General features: G+C 46.4%; 1 protein-coding gene across 1 annotated transcript in view; it reads right to left on the reverse strand.

Annotated features, from left to right (window-relative positions):
• The window catches only part of NCOR1 (nuclear receptor corepressor 1), a 140409-nt gene that overhangs the window by 92317 nt on the left and 24308 nt on the right, over positions 1 to 23784 (reverse strand). Inside the window, exons 4-13 of the mRNA XM_056865495.1 lie at positions 21918 to 22113; positions 20668 to 20850; positions 17343 to 17456; positions 11991 to 12047; positions 9769 to 9821; positions 7727 to 7793; positions 6438 to 6610; positions 5184 to 5274; positions 2439 to 2617; positions 1379 to 1433 (exon numbers count right to left, since the gene is read on the reverse strand). Of these exons, the coding sequence (XP_056721473.1) occupies positions 1379 to 1433; positions 2439 to 2617; positions 5184 to 5274; positions 6438 to 6610; positions 7727 to 7793; positions 9769 to 9821; positions 11991 to 12047; positions 17343 to 17456; positions 20668 to 20850; positions 21918 to 22113 (1168 nt within the window). The remainder of the gene's footprint in view (positions 1 to 1378; positions 1434 to 2438; positions 2618 to 5183; positions 5275 to 6437; positions 6611 to 7726; positions 7794 to 9768; positions 9822 to 11990; positions 12048 to 17342; positions 17457 to 20667; positions 20851 to 21917; positions 22114 to 23784) is intronic.

Consider the following 23784-nt stretch of genomic DNA (forward strand, 5'->3'; position numbering starts at 1 on the left):
CATTTTTCCCCACCAAGTCGCAGCTGACTTATGGCAACCCCATATTGTTTTTCAAGGCAAGAGACGTTCAGAGGTGGTTTGCCATTGCATAGTGACCCTGGCATTCCTTGGAGGTCTCCCATACAGAGGTGGTCTGACCCTGCTTAACTTCTAAAATCTGACGAGATCAGGGCAAGATGCATTTACAAGTGTTAAAAATGACAAAGGTACTTTAAAGACCGCAGTCCATTTGTTCATCTTCAACATTTTGCATGACTCTTCATTATTTTGACTGTGGCTACCTACCCTGCCTGGAATTTGTCTTTATGGAAGGTGGTAACCAGCTCTGCAGAACTAGAGAAATTGCCTAATTGCCAAGGGTGGGTCTTGTGAATGGTTTCTGTACTTTCCCTGATTACATTTGAATCTTCTACCATTGTGTCTCAACCGCACTTAATTGCATTTCATACCCACTTGATTATGCTGTTTATAACATTTTCCCTTTATAACCTTGTATGTATAGAATATATTCTATTACATATTATATAGTCTACCTAGTGAGGACCCTCCACATACATCTGGCAAATTAGGCTCTGGCCCACAAAAACCCCATGCAAGAACAAAAGCCGTATTAGTCTCAGAGGTGCCACGACACTTCTGCTTATTTTTGTTGCAACAGACTAACATGGTTACCAAGTAAGGATGTCATTCAAAGCATCTCTCTGTTAGATTCCTGTGCCTCAGCCAGGCAAGGAGAGTATCATGTTCGCCTCTTCCAGGCTTGGACCTTTTAGGTCAAAATGGCCACTGGTAGGGAGCTGAGAAGAGGATGCCCTCTGTCCCTGCTACTATCCCCCCATTTTGGTTTAGGAGTCAGGCATCGCAGGCTAGAGACAGCAATGCCAAAGCCTTGCAAAAAAATAGTTTGTGAAGTCCAGTTGTTTCTCTCCCACCTGTCTATGGGTAAACTGCACGTAACAACATGACTACAGGTTGCGTATCCCTGATCCGGACCTGCTTGGGACCAGAAGTGGTCCATATTTCGGTTCTTTCCGTATATTGGAATTTTTTGCATATAAATAATGAGATATCTTGGGGATAGGACCCAAATTCATTTATGTTTTAGATATGTTTTATCTCTGGACTTCGGAAAGGCCAGGCCACGTGGCTATGAGTCAGATCCGCACCGTTGGCCTCTTGGAAGTCAGGAGAGGCCAGGCGGCGCGGATCTGCCTGGATGCCAGCTCAAAGGGTCCAGTTTTTGGCTCAGTCCAGATATGGGATGTACGGATAAGGGATACTCAACCTGTATGCCTAGCAAGGGGTGAACATGGGTGTACACACTAAAGAGAAGGGAAAGCCCTACGCTCTGAGGAGAGCACACGCAGACCTCCCTTACCTTTCGTTCTAGGTAGGAAGCAATTAGGCCAAAGTTCTTAGGGTGCTGGACAAATCTGTAGAAAGGTACAAAGAAAAAGCAAGTTTCAACAGCCAGCACATTCTGTTTTGCACACCTTTGATTTCCAAGACTAAGCGAACAACCCTAAGCAGGTCAACTCAGGAGCAATCCAATGTCATTTAATGGGGCTTGCTCCCAGGAAAGCATCCTTAGGACTGCGCCCTAAAAGCGTCTCCTAAATTACCAGAGCTGCGCATGCTCTGCATTTCAAATATAGTAAAAAATTCTGTGCTAAGAATTGCTTAATTCTGCAAAGTCTATGGGATACAACAGATTTAAATGCAAAGTGGTGGGCAAAATATTTGGGTACTCCACCACCACATGCCTAGTGGAAATCCCCTTTGCCACTCCAGTGGTCTCTTTCATTGACATTTCAACAGGACCATCGAGAGAGACTCAATCTTATCTTCACAGTCATAAGGGAGAGAAATATGATGCTGTTTTTTAAAAAACAAACCAACAAAAAATGCTGAGAGTTCCTCGACACTGCATTCAGAACCCAATTCAGCACTAGCATGGGACACATATAGCTGCTGATCACTCAGATGGCTGCATCAACTAATAATAATGAATAAAGACGCTGCAGATAAATTGATTGCACTTATATCCCACCTTTCTTCCCTGATATTTGTGGCAGAGTACATGAGAGCAACTCCCACTCTCACCAGTGGAGCCAACTTGGTTGCACTGTCTAGCCCATTATTCTGTTTCCCAACACTGGCCACCTAAAGTGCCTCTGTGATGCTCACAGGCAACTGCTTTCGCCTTTTCTCCACAGAGTTGCTGGTACTCGGATGACCGCAAACAGTGCAATCCAGGGCTTAGACTGGAGTAACTCTTAGGACTGCATTGTAAGTCTGAAGATAGAGGCTCTCGTGAGCTACCTCCACTTTAACCCCTCTCTCAACAAGAGCAAAATAGCCGATAGTGTTACTATTCTGAAAAATGGACTTTTCATGCACATCTTTCTCTCCCCATCCCTCCCATCCCCTCCAGTTACTTTTCTTTGAAGATCTCCTTTTCGTGGTCGGTCCAGACGTTCATGAACTGCCGGTCCTTGTACACTTTCATGGGGTCCTCCATCAGTCCGTTCATGTTAATAAACTTCACGCGCCTCTGTTCCGCGTCAAACATCATGGGAGGAATGACGGAAAGCTGGCGCATTTGTTTCTCGTTATTCTTCAAAGGGAAAGACACACCCCACCATACATTTTTAATCGTACACAGCTTCTGTCTTTGCTTAAGGCAACCTCAAGTCAAGTCATCGCAGAGTCAATAACACTTTTTAAAAGCTCAGCTCTCATAGTGACTGTCCGATATTAATTTAAAAATATTAAAAATGGATCCCTCCTTTTGGCAAGGGCATCTCTATTTGGCCCTGGTGCCATGAAACTCCCTCAAAGAGCAACGCTCTGCTGTGAAGACTTTGAACGTTTTGCCAAAATGCAACATTAGACGCCCTGTAAGACCACTCCATGCAAAAGCAACTTCTGGTTGTTTCTGTTTGAGACTCCAGGCAAGTGCATGATAGGGGTGAAAGTGGAGGGCACGGAGTGAGGAGTGATTCTGGCCAGGCAGAAGCTGGCAGTTTCTAGGCTGGCCTTACCTCGGGGATCGTTGTGAGGATGAAACACTGCCCGCCCCTGCCATGGCATGCCAGGCTCCTTGGACTGAAGGGAGGGATGTATTAAAGCATGTAGGAAAGGGGTATTCATGGCTATTAGTTAAAATGAATACTAGTCATGCTGCATACCTATTCTCTCTAGTATCAGAGGAGCATGCCTACTATATTAGGTGCTGTGGAACACAGGCAGGATGGTGCTGCTGCAGTCTTGTTTGTGGCTTCCTAGAGGCACCTGGTGTGCCACTGTGTGAACAGACTGCTGGACCTGATGGGTCTTGGTCTGATCCAGCAGGGCCTTTCTTATGTTTAAAGCAGAGGCTCCCAAAGTTTTTGAATCATGGAGCACTTTTCAGGAGACAAATTCGTCACAGAGCACTAATTTTCACCTAGCACCTATATACTAAACCGAGTGACAGTAGTATTTTTCTTTCGGATCTCTTCATGGAGCACTAGGAGATGCTTTGTGGAGCAACAAGTGCTCCTTGGCAAACAGTTTGGGAAGCTTTGTATTAAAGTAACTGAAAGGGAAGGTCTGCAGCCCCCTAAATCAGCTGGCACAAGGCTCAAAAATCTGCTCACTGCACAATATGCATAAATAAAAATCTGTATTTCCTCAGAACATGCACAGAATGCTCTCTCATCAGGGATTAATTCCTTTCAAATTAGAGATTGAAGATTCCTTCCTTTCCTTTTATCCCTTAGAAGCTCCTTGATCAATTGATCTTGAGCAGCATATATCTAGTGTTGGAGGGATATAAGGACTGGAACAAATCTTGCCACTGACAATGTAGCCTTGGGGTCCCTATCGCTTAGTAAAAAAGGCATTATGTCAGTCACAGAGGCATTGGATTTGTATGTTAAAAGGGGGGAAATATAGTGCAATCGAAGTTCCTCGTAAAAGCGGCATTCCAAAAGGGCATGAGCTAATGAGTCAATAGAGCCAGAAGAGCAAGGGCAGATCCTGTCTGAGTAGGGTATGATTGAAGATTCCAGACAGGAATTGGTCTCTATCTTTAAAACATTAATCTCTGCCCCCGCTTTGCCAGCAGAAGTAACTGAAGTCTACCTTATGGGGGAGACCAAGCCCTACGAGGAAAGGCTGAGGGACTTGGGTATGTTCAGTCTGGAGAAGAGGAGGATGAGGGGGGACATGATTGCTCTTTAAGTATTTGAAGGGCTGTCACTTGAAGAGTTGGTTTTTATATGCTGACTTTCTCTACCTTTTAAGGAGAATCAAACCAATTTACAATCTTTTTCCCTTCCCCTCCCCACAACAGGCACCTTGTGAGGTAGGTGGGGCTGAGAGAGTTCAGAGAGAACTATGACTAGCCCAAGGTCACCCAGCAGGCTTCAAGTGTACGAATGGGGAAACCAACCCAGTTCACCAGATTAGACTCTGCTGCTCCTAACCACTCAAGTACGCTGGCTCTCAAAGGAGGACAGGGGGCCGTTTCTGTTGGCAAAGGAGGACAGGACTCGCAATAATAGGTTTAAATTATGGGTGAAAAGGTACCAGCTGGATATTAAGAAAAATTTTTTACAGTAAGGGTAGTTCAGAAGTGAGAATTGGCTGCCTAGGGAGGTGTTGAGTTCCCCCTCCCTGGCAGTCTTCAAGCAGTGGCTGGACAAACACTTGTCAGGGATGCTCTAGGCTGATCCTGCATTGAGCAGGGGGTTGACCTAGATGGCCTGTATGGCCCCTTCCAACTCTATGATTCTATTAAAAGAATGGCCCTTTTAACCCCTTAAGCTGCTGCTTGTGCTCTTCTTGTGCTCCCAATCCTACCCCTCCCCTCTCTCTGCCAGAACATCTATATGTGCATCTGTTCCAAGAACCCTTTGTCCTCTTCCCAGACTCAAAGGCTGCTGCTGCTTCCTTGCTTTCTTCCCTTCCTCCTCCCCTTTTGACAACTCCACCTCTGCCAAAATTTAGACAATAAACTCCTTGATGCAGGAGTTTGCTTGATCACAGAGCAACAGCACAACATAAACAGAGAACAACTGTAGCTACCTCATCAAAGCATGCTTATATGGATTTGAACAACACGGAGCATCTCCCCCCCTTTTGCAAATTTCTTGACAACGCCTGGAGGAATAACACTTCCCTTTCCCCGTCCTCACCTCCTGCTCTGAAAGTCCATCAATTATTTCAGAGATTTCGTGCTCACTTCGAGCTATGGTTGCCGAAAGGCCAGCCCCTCTTTGACCAACCCTAGGAATGTAACAAGAAAAGAAGTCCCGGCTGAAAAAAGGAAACATTTCAGAATCAATGCGGACCTCTCACAAGGCAGAGGGGAACCCTCCAAAAACAGAACACATACTCATTGACGAAGACAGACACTTTATACATTTTTCACACATTGTTCTCATACAGTACTAGAATTCAGACCCACCCACCCCCTGAAGCACTAATAAGGAACAGGGCAGACCAAAGAAAACAATTCTTTGCACAGCCCAGAGTTAACTAATGGAATTCAGTGCTGCAAGATCTGCCGATGGCCCTGCTTTTCAAATAAAAGACTAGACAAATCTAACAGTGTTGAGCCATGATAGCTAAGTGGAACTGCCATATTTAAAGGCACCGCCAAGTCCCAGAGGCAGAAGATGGGCAACGGCCATCACCACCTAGCCCTGCTTGTGGGCTTCCTCGAGACCCCTAGCCGGCTGCTGTTGGAAAAGGGGATGCTGAACTACAGGGACCTTTGATCTGTCCTCCAGATTCATATGACAATACCTGATTACCAAATGGCTTTGGGCCAATAGCGAAAACATGCAAGTTGGCTCTCAAACTCTAGTCTGGGCTATGACAGACACACAATTCTGCAGCAAGCACAAGTGGATTCTGCAACCTGCGCAGCTTATGAAAAGCTAGCATTGTGATTTGTAATTTTCAAGCTGGCACAGCGCAGAGGCCAAGAATGGGGGGGTGGGGAATGGGCCTGGCAGTCCTCAGTTCAAACTCTGCCTCTGTTGCAAGGACGCTAGGCAGCGTTCAGGGGACTGCGATTTCTCATGGTCTCAACCTCAGGGTGGCCTACTCTGCAGGGCAGTTGTCCAGGTGAGTTGGGTAATGTACGTCAAGACACTTTGAGGCACATTGGCAGGTCTGAAGAAGCCTGAGTATGTGCCTTGTGCCATACAGCACACACACAAAGAGCATTATATGAATGCTTCATAATTATTAACACTATGCTGCTACTCTGCATTAAGTGTTTGATTCTGCTAGATGCAGAGGATAAAACAAGTGCCACATGGCACTAGTTTTCGGAGAATCTTGAAGGGAAGGGCCATGCATGAAAAGCCCCTTCCTAAAGGCCATTTAAAAAAATCACATGACAGAGTCTGTTCCCGCGGCTTTGATGGTATGACAACTACCTTTGAAACCGCTCCTGCTGCTCTCGTTGCTTCCGAATTTCGGGGAACTGTTTCTCATAATATTCACGCGTCTTGCTCTCCTTGGCCTTCCTGCGGGGGTTGTTTTCTATCCTATCGACTTTTTTCTCCCATGCTTCCATCAGCTGGTCATAACGTTGGCAAATCTTCTGCTCCTGTTGAATTCCACACACACCCCGAAGCAAACAAGTTATGAGATCAACAAGTTCAAATGCAGTGGCGTATCATCACGTCATACAAACAAAACAGTAACCGCTTGAGCTGCAGAGACAGGCTTAAGGGTTTAAGGATGCAAATCGTAAATGTTCACATCGCTTCTTCCAGATACCCTTTAAGAGAACTTTCTCCTTGCCAGACTATTTCCGCGGCTAGAAATCCATAAATTTAGATGAGCTTTCTTATCGGCGAGATGTAATGCCTCAGACTCAGCCGAGACACAAGGGCGATACAATAAAATTATTGCAGAAGAACACATTTTGTCCAGATCAAGTAAACTCCCTAGCCCACGTTGTTTTAGCATGTCCACAAAATAATACTGCACGAAATAAATATCACCCCCTTGATAAAACAGCTAAAGACACATTCTGAGAAGCGGATACCGCGTTATCTGCTGTCAGGTAGATCAGTCAATTGTGTCAGAGATGTGGCAACATTTCTCTTTATAGTGTCAAGGGAAAATTAAATTTCAATTCCCCCTTTGTAAAGTGTGGAATGGTAGCTGAATAGCCAATGGTTAAATCTAGGGAAAGGGAAACAGGCTTAGGAAAAATCCACAGGTCTCCTGCTGCTGCCTGCAGATTTTCACTGACTAGCAGCAAGAGGTGCCGGGCAACATGTGACATATTTCCCTGGTAGTATGGCTTAGGATGAGGTTCTGCCTGTGTTCCAGCATAAGAGGGGAACAGCCATTCACCTCATGCTTCTGGGAGAGCTCTGGAATGTCCTGCAGCATTGGCCTGCACATGTACAAACCCATAAGAAGGACCACACTGAAGTACCTGTGAAGCAGCTGCATGATGGGTCAGCTCAGTTCATGGACTTTCTACCCAAGGAGAGCTCTCCCTCCTGGGCAACAGGTGGTAGCTGCACTCGAGGGGCTCCCCAACTCGGGAAAATGGGTGGAAACGAACAGCAAAGAGGACCTCCCTCCCCATCCATAACAATTTCATCAAAATTAAAATCCTCATTATTTGCAAATGCTGGCAAGTGAGAGACAGTTTGCACTCACACAGTTCCCAAGAAGTTACACAAACATAAAAAGGAACCCTTACCCTTTGTTTCCTGGCATGATTTCTTCTCTTAAAAAACAAAATCAGCTTTTTTCTCATGACTTGGTTTCTGCAAAAGAGACACAGCCCAGTGAGAGAGGGGTTGCCCCCAAGCCAAACTGGTGCATTGGTCTAGCATTTGCTGCACCAACGGGGACCTGAGGTACTATAGAACACCTGAAAGGCATTTGCAGGAGATCAAACCCAATGTTCCAATCACCTGTTAATATTTAACCATCAATTTCTGGCACGGGAACACCCACACAACTATTTCGCATTGCTGAAAAGGCCACTTAATTAAATCCTGTAGACGCAGCAGTTATGTTAGGAGGGGTCACGTCATTTTAGACATGACAGAAAGATCATGGCCTGGAGCAGATGGGGAATACAACACACAAATACAGGATATCCTTCACCCAAGCCACCCTGCCCCAACCTTGCCTTCAAGGAAGAGGGCTCATTCCACAAGAATTCAATAATCGCTGTGTAAAATCAGACCAGGGGTTCATCCAGCCCAGCTTTCTGTTTCCAGCCATGGCCAGCCTGAGGCCTCTGGGAAATGCACAAATAAGGCACAGGTGGCTTTCCCCCTACTTGCCTCCAGGACTTGGGATAGACTGCATCTATATATGGCGGTCCCGCTGTTGTATAAATTTGTCCTCTATTCTGAACAGCGCTGAATTCTCCCTTTAAATGCTATCAGTACCTCCGACATCCATGAACCTGTCAAAGCCATCAGGTGCTATGCAAAGAAACATTGCCCAGAACCCAACTGCTAAACAATGTAATTGATAATTTCTGAACCACTGCTCATTCCTCTCCCCCTTCCCTGTAGTCTGAAGTTTTTGCTTCTTGTCCTGTCTACAGGACAAAAGGAACTCCCCCCCACCCCATCTCCAATATAATTTTTATACCACCATCAGCACAAGCCCTAGGAACCTTCCCACAACTTTGAGCAGCAGACTCCAGGTGCATCTCAAACAGTTCCTGAAGACTGCCCACACTTCAAAAAGCTGTTTGCCACGTGGCACAAGGAGGTAGGTGGCTACTGCACTTTGAGAAACCTATTTCGGTTTTGCAAGCAAAGAGCCGTGGAGTTTTTTCAATCTCGGCTAACGTTTTCCAAGATCCTAAACACTTAACACATGTGCTGAAATGCACCCACCACCAGTGCAACTCCATGCAAACAGAGGCACATCTCATTAACTGCTGGTTTTTACATTCTCAAAAGGGGAGTGGCTTTTCTCCCTCTATCCCAGCAGCTTTTAGTGCACTCTGAAACCGGTTTTGCACTCAACTCTATGCAATCCCATTAAGTCTGCCACACATCCTGTGTCCCATTTTAAGGCCTTTGCGGTGCCTTTGTTTATTAAAATATTTATATCCCAACTTTCCCAACAATGGCAGCTCAAGGCAGCATGCAACCTGTTCTTTCACCATGCCCTGAAATCTCCCCCTCTCTCTTGCCCACCCACCCACTCCCTTTTTTTTGTATTCAGCATCAAGCCTGAAGAAGGAGTTTGTGGAATTCAAAAGCTTATTATTTTGTGATATTTTGACTGGTCCTAGTAAAAAAGGTATTATGCGGCCCTTCTGGGAATTTCTCTATGGACCAATATACGCATTGGAAACCTCAGTTGTTAGCACACAGAGTAAGCCAATCGATGTTTTAACATCTGTAGCATAAAATTCATTTTGTTCATTTTCTAAAACATTTTTATTCTCAGTAGGGTCCCCCAAACTGCTCTAGAAACTTTGAAACGCATGATTAAAGGGAGCTCGCCACAGCCCAAACAATTTCCCTGTAACTGTTGCAATCAATCCCTGAGCAGCTTTTTAAGGGACTCTACAATTTACAAAATCACTTGAAGATCCAGTGGAAGAGTGGCTGGAAAGGAAATGCCAAAAGATATCTGTGCACACACACCTTCTGAAACTGCAATCATTTACCTGCAGAGGACTTCGACTCTCAGGCTATCTCAAAAAAGGAAAATTTCACCCCAGGTTTCTCTAGGAGGTAGAATTACACAAAGCGGAGTACTTACGTTTTGATGTTTTCATGGTAGACCTTCGTGTCTGACGGCTGATTATAAAGTGGCTGTGGGATAGAAAGATTTTTTATTTGCATTGACAACATTCACATGTCACCAGATCAGGTCATTAACTAAACCATCTCAGTACTGTCTTCTGCGGCTAGATGAGGCTTTCCAAACTCTTGGGCAGAAAAAGGCTCTTTCTCACCACTTCCTATCCAAAATCCTTGAATGAGAGTGATGACGATTGTTCCTGTGTCTTATGAAGGCCTGGGGGGGGGGGGGGAAGGGTTTTTTCCATGGAATCTCTCAATTTTTCCAAGGGAAATTTGGAGGAAAACTGAAAAAACTCTCATGAAATATTTTTTTCACCTTCTGGAATGAGTGAAATACTTTAAAGACAAGATTTTATTCACTCAAAGTGTGCAGCTGCAACATAAAAATGTTTGTGTAAGCAGATCATGTAAACAGCAACAGATCATGAGAATTTCTATATGTACTGTAAGCATATGCAACATCTTTTCAAGGACATGTTTATTGTTTAAATGTGAATAATGCTGGCAACTATTAGCATACCATACATTTTGATAATAAATTAAGAAGTTCAGTGTTTCAGTGGTATAAAGTTTAACTTATGTAAATATACATGTAGGCCAATAGCCCCATCTACTGTGAATCTCAGATTTGTTTCTGTCCAAATAATACACTTTTTTCTTTACTACAAAATTTGTCATTCAACTTTTATTTTTTCCTACCTCTCTGATGGCAAAAAAATTAAGATGCTCTTGCTAAGATAGCTTAGGGAGCATCAGTTTGCAGTTCTCTCTCCCGTCCTGCATGTTTGCAACTTTTACTTGAAGAAGACTAAAGCATTTAGTGGTTGTATAAGCTGCTATGCTGTTATGTTGTCAAAAGCAATAAATACATAAATTTGACAGGAAAGTGAATATTGTGTATACCGACATCCCTCCCTCAATTTCAGTTTTTTCCTTCCCCCCCCCCCAATTTTTTTTTGTCTCATGGCTTCAAACTTGCCAGAAATTTTGAAGCCGTGGGAAAAAATATCTCTGTTTGGGATTTTCTCCATGCTAAACACAAGATCTGCCACTGAGCCATGGAACTTCCCTATCAAGCATATGACTCTGGCTATTCCCAAGTCAGAGGATTAGTCCATCTAGCCCAGTTTCATCAAGCTGACTCACAGGGCTCTGCAAGGTCTTTCCCAGTCCAGCTATTAGTAGCTGGGGACTGACACAAGGACCTTTGGCCTGCAAAGCAAGCACTCTGCCATGGCACTTGCGCCACATTTCTGGAAAACCTGTACACTGTGTACAAAATTAAAGGTTAAAATAAATTTGCTAAAAAGAGAATCCAAACAGAACAATTGTTATAAAAACACAGTAGGAGCAAGAGAGCTCAATGCCCAAATTCAAACTGTTAAATGGCTGGGGGAAATGAAGCATCATGACCAGTGTCTATGTTTGGGATCTAGTTTGGGCCTCCTACAACAGTGACGGGTCCTACTACTAAGAATCCCAGATTTCAGCATGACAAAATCTAACTTCAGGATAGAGCTTCACATTTAGGGCTTCTGACAACAGTGGCTCTTGTAGGAACATGCTGGTCCCCTAGATTTCAGGTTTTTATTAAGAAATATTTATATATTTATTAGAGCTTTCTGTGACTCACGAAAGCTCATACCCTACCAGAAATTGTGTTAGTCTTTAAGGTGCTACTGGACTCTTGCTCTTTTCTACTGCTACAGACAGACTAACATGGCTATTCATTGTGTTATATTTATTAAGATATATATTTTTTCTCTGTCTTTCCTTCCAAGCAAACACCCAAAGCGGTTCGCAAATAACCAACAAAATTATCACAAACCAAACCATCAAGACAGCATGAAAGCCCAGGAACCTCTGAAGTGGGCCTAAGACTGATTTCAGATCAGATCTCCCAACCTAGATCACTAGGCTGAGCAGCATGTTGTGCGCCAGCCGAAGCTTCCAAACAGTCAAAGGCCACCCCACATGGAAGTAGTATAATCTACCTGCAACCATTGCAGCTTTTCTCTTAAAAAGCAATGCCCATAGGTGACATATATGAAGTCAGCGGAACCAAGACATACACTGGCCAAGGAAAAAAGTAAGCAGATTCTGAGTTGCTCCTTTGAAGGAGGATCTATAGCCAGCTAAGAAGAAAAGCACCAAGAAGACTGTTGCAGGCCTGCTTACCAATTCAACTTTGGGACCCAGGCCTTCAAAGATCCGATGAGCTTCCTCAGCTTTCTTCTGCAAAGGAAAAGGTAGCATTCATTAGCCAGAGAATGCACAAAATCTTCAGAGTCTCCATCCTTCCCCTTTTTTAAGGATCACATTTCCAGTGTGTTCCTTAAGGGAATAGCTGCAAGTCAGAAAGTCCCCCTGGGTTCAAGCCAAGCTTCTGTCACAGGCTAAATACTCTCCCTCAGTAACAACAGCGTTTACCTGTGAAACACTCAAGAGAATCTTACACAGACCAGATCTTGAGAAGCAGGGCAGCAACAAAATTGTGAAGAGACCATCAGAAGAGTTCCGCTGGATCAGACCAAAGGCCCACCTCGTCTAGCCATTTGGTTCACAGAGCAAGCCAACCAGACTGCCACCTGGAAAGCCCATAAGCAGGGGCACGGAGACCAAAGCCTCCCCTCTGATGTTGCCTTCCAGCAACTGGCATGCACAGATATACTGCCTCTGAACATGGAGGTCCCATTTAGCCATCAGGGCCAAGAGCTAGTAACTTTCCCCCTAGCTCATATGGCACTTACCGTGCTGTCTTTCAAGCGCCAGTCTTTTAACTTGAAGTTTTATGCACCTGTTTTAGTATTTTATGACCCATTTCCCACCTGGTAATGTTTTTAAAGCACACTTAAGATTAGTTTATACTGCTGTTGCCTTTTTTAATGGTTTTGCAAGTGTTAAATCTGGGACTGTTTTATCATCGGGGATATCGGTTTTGTTGTGCTGTATTTTCCTTATCATGGCACAGCTATTTTGTGCCATTATTGTTAGAAGCCTTGTGCAGGTCACAGGGGAGGGGCCAGGCAAATCCACCAAATAAGACATGTGTGTTGTAGAAAAGTCTGACTTAAAAGCATTGCCTAATTTCTAGAATATATAGAGAAAAATACTCTCAATAAATTTAAAATAAAATAAAAGGCCAATTAAAAATGCAAAAGAGTTTTTTACCACATGTATACAAGTATGGATGGCCCAGGCTAGCCTGATCTCGTCAGATCTCAGAAGCTAAGCAGGGTCAGCCCTGGTTAGTATTTGGATGGGAGACCACCAAGGAATACCAGGGTTGCTGTGCAGAGGAAGGCACTGGCAAACCACCTCTGTTAGTCTCTTGCCATGAAAACCCCAAAAAGGGGTCGCCATAAGTCGGCTGCGACTTGAAGGCACTTTACACACACATACAAGTATAGTTTAACCAAAAAAAATTAATTAAAAATTTTTTTACACTAGGGCGAAGGTAAATCTATATGAACTAAAGTTGATGGATTTTTATGCAGCTTTTAATATTGAAAATTTGATTTAAATATGTGATTCCATATAATTTTAGCTCTGTCGAAATTGGCCTTGACATTTCTACACACAAGTTTTTCTTTTTCTTTTTTTTTCAACCTCTTTGGTTACCTGGTTTGTTCTGGGTTAAATTCCGCCCCCCCTTCCGTTCATTTTCCATGTGAGAACTGAAGCCAGTGCACAATTGGAAGGAACCATCATTGCCACCATGTTCTAGGAGATATGCAGCTACATATATTATTTTAAATCAAAGATTTTAAGAATATTTCATTCATCATCTTTTCCATTTCCCCCCCACATCCCTCCATTTCAAGCTAAGGAGTGGGGGTGGGGGAGAGAAGGATTCTTCTATTCTCCCACCAAATGCTTGTATTTTCCCAGGTTTTAACATCTCTATAGTGAGCATTAAAAGAGAAGGAAAAAGCTGAAGTTTTTTTTTTTAATGCTGCTGGTGCTGCTTCTTTAAAAAACCCCACTATGGGTTTTGCACATTCAGCTGGTTATTTGGGAACCTGCATCTAGATAGAGAGGTTTGTTTGGTTTCCAAACTGCCCTGGAGACTGAACTTTAAGCCCTCTTCTTCTGGCCAAAATTCTCCTCCAAAAAACAGCTGAACTTTTAATTCCAAAGTTATCCAAACTGACCTCACCTCTTCCTTTGACCGTGCTGCAAGGCAATTGCTCTCTTGCACAACTGCCAAAGTGGAAATGCACACATGGGTCACAACCATTCCATGGTGCCATGACCACATGGCATAAGCACTGAGTTTGGAGCTGGGAACATACCATAGCTTCTGGAGAAACTGATTTTTTTTTTTTAAGAAAGGACAAAGTTTCTAGTTCACAGAGCTGTGAAAATATGTCTGAAACTGAATTCGAAATGCCTGCTGAAATCACAGAAGCTGTACATGTGCACACACACACATGCACATAATGTATTGATGTGCATGGCTGACACACAGAGCAGGAATGGGAATGAATGCGCTGTTCCTGTCACCTCCCATGCACACAGCCAGGTGCACTTATTTGCACTCCCTTTCAATGCATGTCAGAGCTGCACACAGGTATGTTTCCTGTTCAAGGCTACAAAATGAGTGTTTTTGGGTTCCTCTCCCCGCCCTTCCCAGGATTGGCAAAAGCAGAATTATGCTAGAACTTCAGACCTGTACAGCATAAGCAAAGCACAACACAACATAATGCCATGATGCTTGGCAGAAAATGTGCCTAACTTCCCAAACCAGACAGAGCAGATCTTTGGCGAGGTCAAACATTTCATAATAATCGTTTAGGCAATACCAGTTAACTTACAGTGACATCAACGTACATAGTTTGTTTTAGGATATTAAGGAGAAATGGGTCTCTGTCCCATGCAGCTTATCACACAAGCCCTTAATGAGTAACGAGGCAGCCAAATTTGTCGACAAAAGCTACAATACCCTGCTTGTAAGCTTCCAACAAATATCCAATCAGCTACTTGGAAACAAGATGCTGGACCCCCTGGCCTGACCCAGACATATGGTTTTAAGCATTTTAAACATGCCTTCAAAAATGCAGCATCCATTTAGCACACATGGCAAATAACTGTCTACGGAGCTTGTCTACTCTATTTACAAGTGATGTAAGCCAGCGGCTATCACTGCATGTTTGGGCTGCAAGTTCTGTATATTGGGCGTTTGCGAAATGCATTTTCTTTAGTCTGTTCTGAAAATACTGCTGGTCGATTTAATTGGGTAACGCTGAGTTTTAGTGAGAGAGGGAGAAAACTTCCTCTACTTTCTTTTAAAAACTCCCTCTTCCTTGCAATCTTAAACTGAAGACGGTCTATAAAAGTACAGCCCACACAGCTCTAGGGTGTCTGAGCTTCAGTGACAGGCTCCTTCACCTACGCTTCTTGTGCCCTTCAACAGCTTCACCTCTAACCACTTTGAACCATTCGCCGGGAACTGCCCTTCCCCAGTTTAAACCCACTGGACCTAATCTCGAACTCATCAGCCAGGTTAAGGGCTCCTGAGTGCAGCGAAGCAGCTGGGCTTTAGAGAACCCAAGGGAATGCTGTTTGCTAACAGTTAGAGCAGTTCCTCGGTGGAACAGGCTTCCTCGGGAGGTGGTGAGCTATCCTTCCCTGGAGGTTTTTTTAAGCAGAGGCTAGATGGCCATCTGTCAGCAATGCTGATTCTGTGACCTTAAGCAGATGATGAGAGGGAGGGTATCTTGGCCATCTTCTAGGCATGGAGTAGGGGTCACTGCGGGTGTGGGGGGAGAGGTAGTTGTGAATTTCCTGCATTGTGCAGGGGGTTGGACTAGATGACCCTGGTGGTCCCTTCCAACTCTATGATTCTATGCTGGAGGTTAGCAAGCCCAGCAATGAGGATCCCTGCAACTCATTTTTTTCCTCAATAGAAAGGCGAGTTTCTCTTAACACCTCAAAGTAGTAGATACTAAACCTCACACAGCCAGACAGGCCTGTCTCCCCCCTCCTCCAGCTGAAAAGACTGCATTGCTCATCAGTTCTTACACTGTATGTTCAAAACAAACAAATAAAGAAGGTCTCATAAACAGCCTGGCTTAAAATAGGAGATGCACATGGGCAATAAAGCTGATGCACGGAACAGGGCCTCAAACCAGTCCTGATTGCGGGCCAGCCTTGTAAAAGAGTCACGTTTCTTTTTTACTCGCCTTGCCTGCAGATACCCAGATGGCAATATTTTGCAACACATGAACAGCCTCCAAGAACAGAAGCAGAACTCTTCCAAGTTCCCCGGCTACGCTAACGGTTACGCACCCCAAGTACATTGAAAGAGACTAGTAGAAAAAAGAATTCAAAGTTCTGCACCCTGTATAAATTCTATACACTCCAATAGATAGCTTATATCTTGCAGAGGTGGGACAAAGCAATACATCCCTGACCATGAGGAACTGTGGTTAAGTGCCTGACGGCTTCCAAGATTTCACCAGTTGCTGGCCATGTGCTCTCAACACCTCCCTTCAAGGCCACAAGGAGTTGAAACTACCCCATGTCAAAACAACAGCCAAGATCTGAAGACACTGAGTTTAGCAGCCAATGCCAACTTCTGCAGAATACAGAGGCGCCCCAGTAGAGCAAGAAGAGACCAGCGAATTCAAGCCACCCCACCAAGCACAACACCATCAGGGTGCAGCCTAACCAGACAAGACAGGCTCTCCCACATCAGCCCACCAACAGTCAGCAAGCAGCAGAGCCCTGGAGAATGCCACCTGCTTCCCACTTCAGTCGGCAACCCAGAAATAAATGAAGGAGGTGAATAAGCCATATATCTGGCAATGGGATTTGGCAGCAGGCTATTTGTTCAGGATGGGGGTTGAGAAGAAGAGTTGTTTTTTATATGCCGACTATCTCTACCACTTAAGGAAGAATCAAACTGGCTTACAATCTCCTTCCCTTCCCCTCCCCACAAAAAACACCCTGTGAGGTAGGTGGGGCTGAGAGAGTTCGGAGAGAACTGTGACTAGCCCAAGGTCACGCGGCTGGCTTCATGTGAAGGAGTGGGGAAACAAATCCAGTTCACCAGATTAGTGCCTGCCACTCATGTGGAGGAGTGGGGAATCAAACCTAGCTCTCCAGAGTCCACCACTCCAAACCACCGCTCTTAACCACTACACCACGCTCCCAACTAGCTGCCACCCAGAGCCCAGCACCATCCATAGCACTGCCTGTTGAGAGCCAAGAGCAAGTTCCTTGAGGGAAGATGCTGCAGAGCAAAAAAAAAACTACCAACAACTCACACTGAGAAAGCCAAAGGAGGCCGAATGAGGCCCACCCCCTCAGGTCTCTAGCTAACCTGAACCCAAGGCCAGGCCATGTTCATACTCCCCTCTGCTGGGCAGGAAGGTGAAGGAGCACACTTGGCTCTAAGTCCACCCGGCTTGTGGCAAGTGGAAAAGCCCCAAGATGACGCACATTCTGTCGTAGACACAGAGGAGAACAAAGGGCCAACGTACACACTGCATTAAAACAGCAAAGAGTTTAAAAATCAAGCTTTACCCGATTCTCGTCATAAATAATCTGGACAATGCTGCGATGTTTCTGTTCCACAGGAGGAGGGGAGACGGGCTTCTCTGGCTCTGGGGGTTTAGCCGCTTCTTCTTCGAGTTGTTGCTAGGAGACAAGGGAAGGGGGAGAAAAGGAGAAGGGGGGAAATCAGCCATCCATACCGTGTTACTCTTGCTGGTAATGAGTCACCAGAGATAAAGCCAGCATCTGGATCAACAGTTTGCTACAACATGCAATTTGCAAGGTATGAACAAGCAAGATTTAAGAGCAACCAGCTGCGCCATTCACAAACAGGAACACATTTCTGCGGAGCTTAAAATATATATAATTATTCTGCATTGAGAAGAGAACAACTTCCACTCCCTAAGCTGGATCCTGTGACTGGTATTAAGCATCCTGTATGCAAAACTGCTTATTTTGCATAATCTATTCAGTTTCTGGTAGTTACAAAGAAAGAGCCAGGACTGCTACAGAGACCTGCCCCTTGACCATTATAAACAATACTCTGCCCCTTCACCTCTGAGGTTACCTGACATTTCCCTATCTAAAGCATGTTTCAGACATGTAGGAGAAGGGGGTGGCAGAGCTCTGAGGAGGCAGAAGGAACCGCACCAGTCAAGGCTGCATGGAGGATTCCAGTTTTGAATGCTTTTTTTGCATAAAACACTCCTTGCTAACAGAACCTAGCATGGCAGGGAGAAAGATTCTTCGTTTCCCCCCAGCCCAGATCTCTTTCCTTGCTGTGCTGGTTATCTATTGGCAGGGAGCATTTCGTTTAGGGAAGCATTCCAAAAGGCGCTCCCCCACCTGCAATCTGAAGTGGTACAGTCCATTCTATCATCTCAGGGCTCTGCCATCTCATTCCGCGGCAACTTTAGAAGAACAGAGCTAACACAAAAACAAAAAAACAGTGAAGGCTGGGATTTTCACATGCCAGAATCATCCTATATCTAATTCTGAACCTAGACCACATGCAGATCAAGAGAGCCAAATAACAGGGCAGGTTCAGAGAGGGGGTAATCTTCTGCAGACCTGGGGGATCCCCAGGTTTGCAGAAAATATGAAAAGCCCCCTCAAAACGGAGGAGGGATTAACTCTCCTCCCAAGAGTGGAATGTTGCTGATGCTTGTGCAAACATAATGTAGCATCCTATTTATTTAGAAGAAGAGTTGGTTTTTATATGGCAATTTTCTCTACCTTTTTAAGAAGAATAAAAATGGCTTACAATTGCCTTCCCTTCCTCTCCCCATAACAGATACCTTGTGAGGTAGGTGGGGCTGAGAGAGTTCTGAGAGAACTGTGACTACTAGACCAGTGGTTGGCAAACCGCAGCTCTCGAGCCGCATGCGGCTCTTTGGCTCCTTGAGTGCGGTTCCTCCGCATTCCCGTGCCCAGCCAGGCAGAGGCTCCACGCTCCAGCTGGGCTCCAGCGCACCCCAGGCGGGAGAAGCCAGCAGGCGAGCAGGAGGCAGCTGCCTCACACGCGCCGGGCTGGCAGCGAGCAGCGCCCGCTCCTCCCGCAAGACCGGGCCACTCTCCAGCCCCCAGCGGGAACGGGCCGGGGGAGGCGGGGGCCCCACCTTCGCGAAGCCCCCTCCCCGCGCTCAGCTGCCGGAGGAGGAGGGGGCGGCAGTGCGTGCCTCTGCCAGGAGGGTCTGCCGTGAGCAGCACCCGCCCCTGGGTGGAGCCAGCCCAGACAGGGGCCAGGGCGGCCGTTTGAACGCCGGGCGAGCAGGCAGGCTCCCAAAGCCGCGGAGAGGAAGGTGGGCACGGCGGGCAAGCTCCCGGGCCAGCACTTCCGTGCGGCGCAGCCACCTCTGCCCTGCTGGGGCTGCGTCCCTGCAGGGGACTGAGGCTCAGGAGGGGTGGTTGGTCCAGCGGGCCGCTTGCCCCATGGGGCGTGGGGGCTGGCGGGCAGGCAGGCAGGCGCAGACCGGCCCCTTGCAGGGGGACCGACACCCCGCTTCGAGCTGGCGCCGGTGCCTCGGCCCCCCCAGCGCCATGACGGCCTCTCTCCTCACGTGGCCAGCCCTCCCCCGCGTCCCAGGAAAGCCCCCTGCCTTGCCCAGCCTGGCCGCGAGGGTCCCGGCGCTTCCCGGCCTGGCCCTGAGCTCTGCCAACCCAGGCCCCGCGCTGGTGCTGCAGGGGAGGGGGAGGGGGCCCTCCCGGTGAGGGCAGGCAGGGGGTAGCAAATAGGACGGTGGCTCTCAAAAGAAATCTCAGTCGTTCTACTCTTGATATTTGGCTCTTGACTAATGAGTTTGCCGACCACCTAGACCAAGGTCACCCAGCAGGCTTCCTGTGGAGGAGTGGGGAATCAAATCCGGTTCTCTAGATTAGAACCGGCCACTCTTAACCACTACACCACGCTTTATTAGATTTCTATCCCTCCCCGGCCAAGGTGGCTGCGGGATGGGTGGAGCAGGAGCTGCCACACCAGCCAGGGGAGTGAGAGAGCGAGAGCCGGAGCTGCCTCTGCGTAATGAGCCCCCCACCCCATGAACCAAGCAGCCACTATTGGTGGCTCTGCAGACAGGCAGCCAACAAAGCAGGGGTAGGGAGTTATGGCATTCCCCCCCTCGCTGCAAGTCTCTTGGATCCTCGATTGAAATACATTACACCTCTGCACAATACAACTGTGGGCAACAGACACTGCAAGGCTTAGATGCTGATCCACAGCATCACTCCCCTCCTTTCCGCATATCCAAGCCGTGTCAGCAGAAGGAAAGAAGAACCACAAGGTCTTTCAAGCCAGGATCTAGATACCATGGAGAAGAATCCTCCCAGGAGTCAGGTGATCCAGGACAGCCAATTGCATGCTGTTACTGAGCTCAAGTTCTACTGCAATGCCTACACCATGTCTACTGCAAGCAGAAAACCTGCGCACTGTAAGAAAATTGCTTGTGGTCTGGGTGATGTCAGAACTGCAGCAGGCCTTGAAGCCAAGAGGAAGGTAATGGCAACACAGTAGAACGGATAACGGGAGAGGAGCGACATGTCTGCCTCTCTGCACACGCCCTCTGCTTGCCCTCACCTTCTGCACCCAACTCAGTGCCAGATCCCTGGCCTATCCACCACCACTGCTTCAGCCAGACTCCTTCAGCCACAAAAAGCTCTTGCCTCCTGCTCGGGTGGCAGCTTCTACCTCTGTCCATCTCCTTGGCATCAGGCCGCCCGCTGGGAGCTGACCTTCGCAGAGCATGCACTTTTCAGCTTCAGACACACACCCTGGACAATCCAGCACCTCCTCCCTTCACCGCAACAGACCCCCTAACCGGAAGGTACGCCCTGCCATTCCTTGTCCACCACAACTTACTTGCTTCTTCTTCAGCTTGAGGATCTGCTGTTCCACTTTGGCAATCTCCCTGTCCACCCGATCCATGCTCTGGATCAGCTCTTCCTTCGACAGCTTGGAGGGAGAAGCATTCTGGTCTTCTCCGCACGGCTGGCTCGACATCGGCGATGGTGGCCCATCATGCTTGCCTCCAAAAGCTGAATCCTGGCATTACAAAGGGGGGGGGGGGAGAGAGAAACTGCAAACTGAACACACCAAGCACCTGACTGAACATCAAGCAAATCATCGCTAATGGAAGAAAGGCTGCATGGAGCAAACAGTTGCTCGTAATTCTCTCATGCTTAACTGGCAAAATGTCTTTAGGCCCTTTTTGCTCTAGTCATAGTGTTGTTAAGACAGCTGTTGAACCTCTCCCCTTACCAGAGGAGAACAAAGGCCAAATGACTGGACTTGCCTAATGCCACACAATGAATCCATAACTGGTGAACAGCATAAACAGAGCATCCAGATCTTCCCACCTCTTTACCTACAGCCTCAAGTATTGGCCCTTCAGATCTTAGGGATAGACTACAGAAGGCCTACTAGGAGCCCCATTTTCATCCTCAGGAACATCCTAAGTGACCCTGGATCCCATACCACCAGCACGGGGTCACAGATACAAAGGACTCTGCCCCCACCAGGAAGGGTCAGAGCATTTCTGCTGTGTACCTCATTCCCATTAGCTGGAGGGACACAAATAGGACAGGGAATACAGACAGTTGCTGTTTACTCCAGAAGCAAAGGGCCTTTGGCTACATCATCACTCATCAGGCAGCAAGTCAATGGATACAGCCAATATTGCCAGCCTTTAGTCGTTAACTCAATTCAAAATGTGACCTCTGTTGGAAATAAGGCACTGACCAGGGGTTTGACTGGACTTGAACCTAGTACCCTATCAACCACTGTAAGAGTTCCTGGACAGAAGAGTTGAATCTAAAGATAACTTGCGCTTGCAAAACACATACTTCATCAATTATCAGTGACCCCCTCCCCTCTTCAAGCTATATTTGGGCATATTTGTATAAATGCCTCCACACACCCCAATGATGTGGAGGTTCCAAGGTCACCAATCCCAGCCACAAGCAGATGCTCTGAAGTTTGACTCCCCGGCCCCATCCTGCCCCCAATAAACCATCTTGGTGCAGGGTCAAATTTCAAACAGCAAGCCACCATTGGTTTTGTTTAAAAAAAAAAAAAAAAGGAACCATCACTCAAGCAGGAGCTGGCCTTACCTTCTTTAGGTCTGCTGAACGTAACCCCTCTTGCAATGGGTGGACCAAGGGCAGGACTGTGGAAGCACTGACCCGCTGGAAGGGGCCATCGGAAACTTGGTCCAGACGTGGCCTTTTCGACTCCAAAGAGTCATGATCAGCTTGTGACGGGCCAGGATGAAACTGTGACTCATAGCCCGACCTCCTTTCCTGGGGCCTAAGAAATGTGACAATGAAAGTTGGATATTGAAGAAGGTGACAGGAAGGAAGTTGACGCCTTTGGATCAACTGGAGGAAAGTATTACAGATACCATGGACCATCAAAAAGCCAAATCAGTGGGTTCTAGATCAAATCAAGCCTGAACTCTCCCTAGAAGCTAAAATGGTTAAATTTAGGCTGTTGCACTTCGGTCACATTATGAGAAGACAAAAGTTGCTGAAAAAGACAATAATGCTAGGAAAAGCTGAAGGCAGCAGGAAAAGTGGAAGACCCAACATGAGATGGATTGACTCAATCAAGGAAGCCACGGCCCTCAGTTTGCAAGACCTGAGCAAGGCTGTTAACAATAGGACATCTTGGAGGACACTGATTCACAGGGTCGCCATAAGTCGGAAGCGACTCGTAGGCACTTAACACACACACAACAAATGTGAGCATTAAGAACAGGTGTCTCCTTGCCCCTTCTAGTTACTATGACAGGACCAGGAATTGGAAATACCAGCTGCCCCCAGACAGTCCGGCCCACACACTGAGCTCCATGCCACAGGCCTTTCTTTGCACTCCCCCCACCTTTAGAAGCAAGGTAAGTGGCCACAAAGGACAGGGCCTTTTCACCGGTTACCCTCCCCCAGGGTTGGAAATGCCCTCCCCTCTTCCTTGAACATCATTCAATGCCTAGCCAAGACTTTTAAAAAATTTCCAGCAAGTTTGTGACTTCTTGGTATGTGGCTTCCCCCTTTCCCTTTGATTTTCTGCTTTTTATCACATGGCAATTTAAAATTCAGTGGCTCTCATTTTAAAAAAGTGGTAGAGAAAGTCAGCATATAAAAACCAACTCTTCTTCTCCTATAGTGAACTAGGGAGAACGGTTCTAGTTTAACTCTCTTCCCACGTGGAGGGTTTTAAAAATATATACACATATATATTGCACACTACCCTCCTCACCTGGCTGGCCCAGGGTAGCCTGATCTCATCAGATCTTGGAATCCCAAGCAAAGTCAGCTCGGACACCACCAAGAAAGTACAGGGTTCCTACACAGAAGCAGGAAATGGCAAACCGCCTCTGAAAGAGCCTTGGCTACTTACCGTGAAGGCTTCTTCTGCTCAGAGGGACGAAGGGCATCTTCAAAATGGGTGTTTCCTTTTCCTCTTAGCTCGGGAGGCAGGATTTAATATTTAAATTTTTTCTTTGACTTCAGAGGGTAAACGCCCCCTAGAGCCAGTTAAAAAACTTTCCAAGCCTTATAGAAGTGACTGAGAAAAATCTTGCAACAATTAGTTAACAGTAAACTGAAAACAGGTATCAGTAATAACATGGAAAAAACTTGGAAAAGAGTAATCAGTAAAGAGACTACTAGATTGAGACATAACTGATAACATTAACTTATGGAATGAATAGATACTAAGGTTAGAACGGACGTCTGGGCGGGCAAGATGCCCTTCGTCCCTCTGAGCAGAAGAAGCCTTCACGGTAAGTAGCCAAGGCTCTTTCTCGGCTCAGAGGGACAAAGGGCATCTTCAAAATGGGACATACAAGAGCAGTCCCCGCCCAGGGTGGGTCAGACGTCCTTTAATATGCTTTGCAACACTCGTCTGCCGAATGCTGCGTCTGCTGAAGAAAATAGATTTAATTTGTAGTGTCGAACGAAAGTCGACACCGACGACCAT

This window comes from Euleptes europaea, chromosome 19 (assembly GCF_029931775.1).
Source record: "Euleptes europaea isolate rEulEur1 chromosome 19, rEulEur1.hap1, whole genome shotgun sequence".
Lineage (NCBI taxonomy): Eukaryota > Metazoa > Chordata > Lepidosauria > Squamata > Sphaerodactylidae > Euleptes > Euleptes europaea.